Source organism: Tyto alba, unplaced genomic scaffold, assembly GCF_018691265.1.
Source record: "Tyto alba isolate M040663 unplaced genomic scaffold, T.alba_DEE_v4.0 Super-Scaffold_8, whole genome shotgun sequence".
NCBI lineage: Eukaryota > Metazoa > Chordata > Aves > Strigiformes > Tytonidae > Tyto > Tyto alba.
In genome coordinates this window covers 14,385,551-14,393,959 of record NW_024881329.1, presented here as the reverse complement: position 1 = coordinate 14,393,959, position 8,409 = coordinate 14,385,551, and the positions used below count along the sequence as shown (strand labels likewise).

General features: G+C 34.6%; 1 protein-coding gene across 1 annotated transcript in view; it reads right to left on the bottom strand.

Moving 5' to 3' along the window:
- Nucleotides 1-782: 782 nt before the first annotated feature.
- CCDC34 (coiled-coil domain containing 34) overlaps nt 783-8,409 on the bottom strand; it is a 39,074-nt gene continuing 31,447 nt past the window's right edge. Inside the window, exons 7-8 of the mRNA XM_033007028.2 lie at nt 6,882-6,926; nt 783-817 (exon numbers count right to left, since the gene is read on the bottom strand). Of these exons, the coding sequence (XP_032862919.1) occupies nt 807-817; nt 6,882-6,926 (56 nt within the window). The 3' untranslated portion in view covers nt 783-806. The remainder of the gene's footprint in view (nt 818-6,881; nt 6,927-8,409) is intronic.

Here is an 8,409-nt window from a genome sequence, read left to right as displayed (position 1 = left end):
AAAACCAGGATGAAGAATTAATGCTTATGTTAGCATGTTCAAGTTTTTACAAGCTGAACTCTGAATATTTGTGATCTAAAGACAGATGTAAAAATTTAGACATAGAACATTTCGTCTTCATTACATAGATCTAATGCATAGAACAGAAGTTCTTGTATTTCACATATATGTCGTATATGTGAGATATACTTCGGAGAATACAGCCAGATCCTTTGCCAGATATTGAACTGCTCTCCTCAGCTGCTTTTAATTTTTGGACCCTCTTTAAAATGTGCAGATTAGCTCTTTTGTAAATACTTTAGCCAGTCATAAATATTCAGCATTATAAAGAACGTAAGGTCAAATTCTTGCTTTCCATAACAGTTTACTCTTTCCATAACATTTTATCAAATATTTTGTGAAAATCAAGCATCTGTCAATCTAAATAAATATCAACTCTTTGTCTGTTTTTGTTAGATTAAAACACACAGATTGAGATATATGCAAGCAATGAAAGGAACTTCAGGCAATGCTGGAAGAGTTGCCTCAGTCTGAAGAAGTTTCAAAAAGTTTTGTTGAAAACACATTTACCAACACAAAACTTCAGATGTAATGCCTCCGAGAAGCATAATGCCTTCCTGAATAAATGAAAAGGAAACTCATAACTGTATTAGTTATATATGTAGTTAAGACCATGCCAAATTAGTTCATATATCATGACTGACTGTATATTAATTGCTACACCCCTCCCTTATACTGGTCTGGTGATACAAAGACGAGAAGTAAGTCCTCATATTGCCTTACCTTCCTGTAACCTGCCTGTGCTCTCAGGATTTATCTGGAGGAGGAAAAAGAGATAAAGAAAATATGATTACGGGGTTAAGAAGTCAATTCCATGACAGAAGGCCTGGAAGGCACGCAATGTGCTGCATCCTGAAGATGAAACAGTTCTTTTCAAAGCAGTTGAGGAAAATGAGCTTCCAACAATGACAAGAGGACCTAGAAATCCATTAGGACCTAGAGTTCAACTGGATGAAAGAGCAACCCCACTCATTTCTATCAGCATTTCCCTCTAAACAGAATAGATTGAAAATGTCTTCAGAGTCAGACTCCTTGCCATTTGCCTAATACATCAATTAACTGATATTTCCTTTGAATTATTTGCTTTGCAATCTTTTTATTATTTAAATCAAGTTGAATGATTACATCCTATAAAATACTAAAGCTAATGGGAACAGTAATATTAATTTTCCACTGGGTTAAGAACTGGACAAACATTGCAAACCTTTCCTTGATATGAGGATTGTTTGGTTTCACAGAACTGTTTTCAGATTCAAAAAGTACCCATTTCTTTTAAAAAGCAAAATTAGTGTTATGTGTTACAATTGTGTAAACACATCCTCATCACACAGCAGGCAGTGAGGAATGTACATTCTACATACTAAAATCCAGAGAAGGTTCCCAAATGGGTGGGACTTGTGCTGACAAGTACTGTTAAAAAAAAACTCAAGAATCCAGTTATGTCTCAGGTACTTTTTCAAGACTCAGTTTACCAAGAATCATACCATGTCCAGAATATTACAGAGCACCAAGACATCTAGTGAGTGAAAAAAATACTGCAAGTAAAATTACATTACATTATGTAAACTAAACAGTTTTGGGTTTAGTTATTCGATATAAGAAGTCTATGGGATCATTGCTAGAGGAGTATCATTACCATACAGTGTTTTTTCACTGTACATTTACAATTATTAAAGTTCCCAGGAAAAGAAAGATGCTCCATCAAAACCCACCTGTGTGGGATCTCTGACACCCAACTGTGTTCACATACTGCATTCCACTCCCAGTCATGAAAGAAAAAACTCAAGTTCCACTAGGAACGGCATACCTCAGCTGGTGCTTTTGCAACTGCTATTTCTCCTTTCCCCTTAAATGGCTGAGGCAAATCTGTGTCTCTGGGTTTTGTTTAAAGTTTTATTCAGTAATTTTTCTTATCTTGAGGGCTTTCAGCATTGCAATGCTCTGGTCTTTTATTAAGTTCTTGCTTTAGTAAAGAGCTGGTACAGTAACAACTTGGAGAAATAATGTTTACTAGTTTTGCTGATAGTGCAGGTCTGCCATAAAGCCCTACTCATTAAACAGACAGCTGGCATAATTATCATCATAAACCACATTTATTTAAATTAAAATTCAGAAACAGTGATGAATCACATGGCACAGGATGCCTGAACACTTCTATCTTTTTAAAGTAAACACAAGTTTTCCACAACTGTATTGACAGAAAGAAGTATGACAAAAACCTGGAATGACTTAATTCTTGAATCAATAAAAAGATCAAGTTAATTATTTTCCCTATGGGCCTGGAAAATACAGTTCAAGCAATCTACCATCATTGGCTTCAAATACATCAGAACTGCTTCTTGGGGCTCATAAAATAAAGAGCAAGCAAATTAGTTCAGAGAGCAGAACCCCTGCCATTCTGCCAGGAAAACATGTGTGGAAGAATACGTAGGAAAGATATAACACCGACACATGTGATTTTGAGATTTGACATTTGAGAAACAGAAATGTATTCTTTCAAATGGAAGTTCAATTTATCAAATAATCATAACCAAAAGTAGAGGTTTAAAAAAATAAGATAAAATCAACGTATTGTGACAGGTTCACTATAAATTGCAAGGGTTTCTAATGATAAGAAATGGTCAGATTCCTTGAAAAAATAAATTAGGTCTGATTCTCTCATTTACATCACTGTCTACTATTTTTTTTTGCTTTAATCTAAGCAAATTCATATTCACTTTTATACATAATAAATAGCATGTATTGGATATACACTATATATATTGTCATTTCCCTATGTATCTTCCATTAAGAACAAATATTCTTTAAAAAAGAAGCATAGGACAGGATTTTTTTTTTGTTTTTTCCCTTCAAGAACTTGAGGGGAACAAAAAAAAAGTATTTTCCAACCACACTATTACAAATCCCTGTTACGCTTAAGACTACGTTAGTAGAGCAGGAAAAGCTTAGAGGGAATTTCTGTTTGCCAAAACCCCTTGAAAACAGTCCCCTCAGTCTCCACCCTTACATTTTATACAGTGGTCTGCTAAGATGAAGTCAGACTTTGTATTTCCCATAGGTCAACCTTCTTGCTGGGTCAGACATCCCTGACCTACTAAACTGCTTAGGTTTTAATTGCTTAGGTTTAATTGCTTACATTTGACCTGGTATTTTCAGATTTCTTGGTATGTGAACTTGGCTTTTAGTGATGTGAGAAAATTTTGGATTGCAAGAAAAGGGAATCCTATAAATCTTGAGTTCAGACTGACTTGAGATGTCTATGAGAGTTTCTTCTTCACATAGATTAGGGTTCGATCATTAGTTATGGTTACATACCAAATTACTTTTAACAAATCTCTTGCATCACAATCTGGACAGAGGCTCCTAAACCAGGGTCTTTCAGAAATTCCCAATCATTTCAGTAGTTTTAGCATGTCTGGATTTTTAAAGGTGTTTGCACACCTGCTGGAAAACACTAGGAAATGGATAGTTAGGTAATCTAGAAGGATTGGTGAGTAACAGTCTTAGTGACAGTGAACACAAAATTATGGGTTATATACTGGATATTTTACTGCTGCTGCCAAATAAGGTTTTTTCAAAGGAGGTTAATTAGGTTTGATAAAACCCCATTTTTTCACATATCACAATTTTCAATATTGCAATATCATTATCAAACTGTATGCTAATAATTTATGCATATCATCAGCTAACAACCTTATCATCATCACAACTGCACAAGCTTTGGAAGTCTCATACAGGTTTCTTCACAAAAATCATCTTCCAGACTCATCTGCCAGACAATTTGTAGGGTGTTCAATTTTATAGAGGAAATAGGAGTATTAATTCTTGCTTTTCTTTGTTATGTTGCTTTTCTTGCAACATATAATGCTGTTAGGCACCAGATGCACAACCCATACTGTTCATTTATTTGTGATACATTTGGGTCCTGCTCAAAGTGATGATGGAAGCTCCATATGGAGTGAGGATATACAGCCTGCTAGCAACTCTTCTGTCCTACAAGAAACCTACACAACCATATAAGCAAATTATGTCTTTACACTTCTAAGACCTGCTTCTTGGTTTTCTCCATCTGACAGTAAAAATTATGAAACACAGTAACAGCTAAAATCTAAGACATGTGCAATTTATGTCTGAAAGGAACTGGAATCCAAACAAATAGAAATTTAGTTTGGATTGACCATGAATGTTGCTCACCAAAAAGCACGAGTTGATTCTCAGTAATGGGGCATTAGCTTACAGATCAAAGCACTAAGCTTTCTCTGTTTTCATAGTATTTTGAGTTGTTGGGTTTTTTTAATGAAAGGGAGATTATCATTCAATCCAGGATTTTAATGAAAAAATAGCAAATACAAGACTCCAAATAAAATTGTGACAGTGACAATAATAATAGACACAATTTATCTCAAGACACAGCCAATTCTACAAAAGCTGTGAACTGAAATAGCACAGACCGGATAAATCTGAACAAGCAGCAGAGACCGGCACAGTACATACCCTCCAAGACAGCAGTTATATACAACAGAAAGAACACCCACGTCTAGAGTTTAAATTGCCTTTTTCAAAGGCCACTGCTGCATCTTGAGCATGCTAATATGTATTCATTGATATAAAAGAAGATAGTAGTAGTTTGCAAGGTAGGTGTCTAAAGTTAGGTGAGATGGAACTGAACGCAAGTGATTTTTACTGTTTGTCTCCAATTATTTGAGATAAATTTTAGGAAAGTTATATCTGATTTAAACTCATGCGCAATTTCTCAAAATTGACCCACTTTGAGGCATATCAAAAATTGGTCACCTAAGGAAAAAAAATAGCACTTAAAACCACTCTTGAAAGTACACAGCACTGCAACCAATTCTTGATGTTGCAAATTAAGTTGCATTTGAAATCCATGACAGAGACTTTCATCCCTCCCCTCCCTTCTCCAGCAACAGGAAGAACTCGTCTTTCCAAAAAACTGGATTCTGAACTATGCCTCAGGCTGCAGTGAGTCAAGGTTTCATATGGGATTGAATGAGCAGTTCTTTCTTTTTTGCCTTGTGGTTTTTGTTTTTTCTTCCCCTAAAAAACTACCAAAGGGATTTAGGGTAGATTTAAAGTGTAGAAAAGTTATCATGTTTTATAACTGGTAAGAGAGAGGAAAACTTTTACTGAGTAATAACTGCTCTGTACATAGTACGTACTTGTGTGGTATTGGACATTACAATTGGTTATAATCTTTTTTGCCAACACTTTTTTTTTTTTTTTTTTTATTGAAAGGGCAAGAACTTCTGGCTTACAATGTTAGTTCCAGACATTCTTTGAGCTTGGTTTGTGCTCTATCAGAAAGCTTTTATTACATTTTTTAGCTTTTTAAAATGTTCATATTGCCAAAGTGCATTTAGTTGCCTGGCAGAGCACGCCTTTAACTCATAATCAAGAACAACAATGTGGCAACAAAGACAGAAACAAAATTAAAACAGTCGTGGAAAACATGTAGTGATCTGGTTTCTAGATAACATTTAATTGCATCTGTTTGAGACAGTGCCTCTTATAGCAATGGATCATCAGTGCACTTAAAGTAATACTGTACATGCTAACTACTACAAAAAAGCCAGATAATTTAGTTTCCCTTATCTCTCACCTATTCAGTGTAACCGAGCCTCCTACACCCTGTTTCATATATGCGTTTTCTACCTGGCAATCAAAAGTGCTAATTTATGAAAGCTAGTAGCTTTCAGACATGCTCTAACTTTGGCAAGAGAAGTTACTTAGCTTGTCCTAGATCTAACAAAGAGTCAGAGGCAGAGTCAGCTATCTAAGTCAGGAGCTTTAAATCAAGTTCTTTGATTTCATCACAAGACAGCATTCTTTACCCACTGTATATTGTCTCAATGTTAATTAAAGAGTATACTGTGTAATTCTACAAACTATACACAGCTAGACAAGAATTATTTTTTGAGATCATGATTCAAAAGCTTATGGTTATTCATTTTACTTCCCTTTTGTGTTAAGAAACTGAAGCAACACTACAACTTAGCCAAATGTTTTTCACATATACAAAAACACACATATTATATATATTAAGACTCCAAGAGGAGTACATATGAAATCTTTATGCAAATAAAAATATAGTTTCATACATGTTTCTACTCTTGAAAGTGTCCCAAGATAAAACAGAATGAAAAATGCTTCACTGTATTAGAAGGAAGAAAACAAACCAACCCCTGGATATACCTTGTAGATCATATCACTTACTTGTGAGGTGTCTTTTGTTTACCAGTGATTTGGTCTAGCAAGTCTAGATGGCAAACTCTCTTCATATAGGACTTAAACATAATTTATGATTGAATACATGCAAAATTAAAAGTAAATAGTATTGCAATACCTATATTACAAATAAAGTAAAAATGCTAATTAATCCTATTTCTCTTCCTAGCTAGCATCTCTGTTGACCACACAGGGAAACAAGCTGTAGCGCACAAATAAGACTCACCATCCATGCATTTGTATCCTGCCAACTGGCTGTGTGCAGCAAAACCCTAACTGTAACTTAGATGCTAAGGGACACAGCTGTAAAAATAATTAGTGTTTTATCATCAGTAGAGGAGCTACATTTTCCCACCTCAATCCTTTCCCTAAAATATTACGCAAAATTCATCCAAACACAACCTAAAACTGTCCTTATCAAGATCAAAAGCCTAAAGCATTGTTCACACACTGTTAAACTTTTGACATAAAACAATTTTTATTTGTTACTATAAATAAAATATAAGATGATTAAAAGATTTTTCCCAAAACTTCTGTAAAAAAAACACTGCACTTTCCAAATAGTCAACACTTACCAGTGATTTCCATTCTTTTCTCCCATGGGTATTCAGGTGAGTGACCTAGTGGCCAGATAACAATATATTACCAATATATATATATATATATATATTAACATTATATATATATATATGAATTCATGGATCAGAGACTGAGATTTACATATCTTATTATCTAGGCCAGTGGCTCTGGAATCGTTACTTGTAAATTATTCTATAAAAACCACAACAGTTTCAACAGCAATGTCTGAAGGAGGTAAAATTCTATAAATTTACTGGCAAGAATAGCAAATTAATAATAAATCACCATTCAAAACACTGAAGTAGGAATGAGGTAGATTAATAATTTAAGTGACTATATCAAACATCTGAAATGCTTTACAAGAAAGTTATGCTTTAAAAGTATCAAAGGCTTAAGGGTAAGTTGGAAGGTTCATTGCCACTTTTCAATAGTTTTAAAAGGCGTAATGTTGAAGCTTAGTTGCCTTACTCCCATTTAAGCATTTTAATCCTGAAATATTATCTCTCTGAAGCCGTCTTAGAAGAACCCTAACAATTTTATGTATGAGCAACACACCCAGACCACCTGAAATAACAAAAAATAGGGAGTTTTTTTTCAAAGCTTTGTTTGTATTGGAATCTCATGAAACGTGACCAGCATATCCACTACATTCAGGAGATTACATAAAATCTTACCAATTTTCAAAGCTATTCAGCTTAACCAATGCAAGAGTGAAAATAGTTCCATGGTCAGCATTTAAGCATTGACTTTACAAATAGTTCACTAACAACTTTGGCCTAAAAACAATAAGGAAAAAAAAAAAAAAAGAAAAAAGGAAAGAAAAAGAGAAAAAAACATCAGCAGCACCTGGATCCTAGAGTTTCTTCAAATTATAGTTTCTGTAACTTTTTCTATTACTAGCAGATTAAACCAATATGAGAATATTTTCCTCGCTAAAATCATTGGGGTCATATTACCCACTTCCCCTACACCAAGAATCTTGGGTACACTTAAACAGAGTTACCCTCACATTTTCCTTCCTGAGGAGTACAAGAATTTGGGTATGAAACAGTACCAAGTTCTGAAAATCCATTTGAGGATGAAGTACACACAAGAAAACAAGAAGCTTTGTACAGTTTGTCAGCTGCAATAGCCTGGAACATTATAAACAAATGTTAGCCAAAAGTTTTGATGTTCAAGTGTGTATCAATGCAGAAACTTTGGCACTTAGTTTAATAAATATCACACTATCCAGATTCTACTGATGAATCTGGACTCCAAGATGCTGTCATTCACACTTGGCTTGGGATAATTCTGATACACCTTTGATAAACTGTGCATAGGGTGGCATAGAAAAAAGTGCTGGACGAGCACAATAATTCACTTGTTCCACTTCAACATTGCATGTATTTCTATGTCATGAGACATAAATAATGCAACATAGGTACTAATAATGCAACGTAGATAATAATGCAACATAGAACATATTCTGCCCATTCACAGCTGTAGCCTCAGCTGCCATCTGTCTTTCATCTTTGTTTCCGG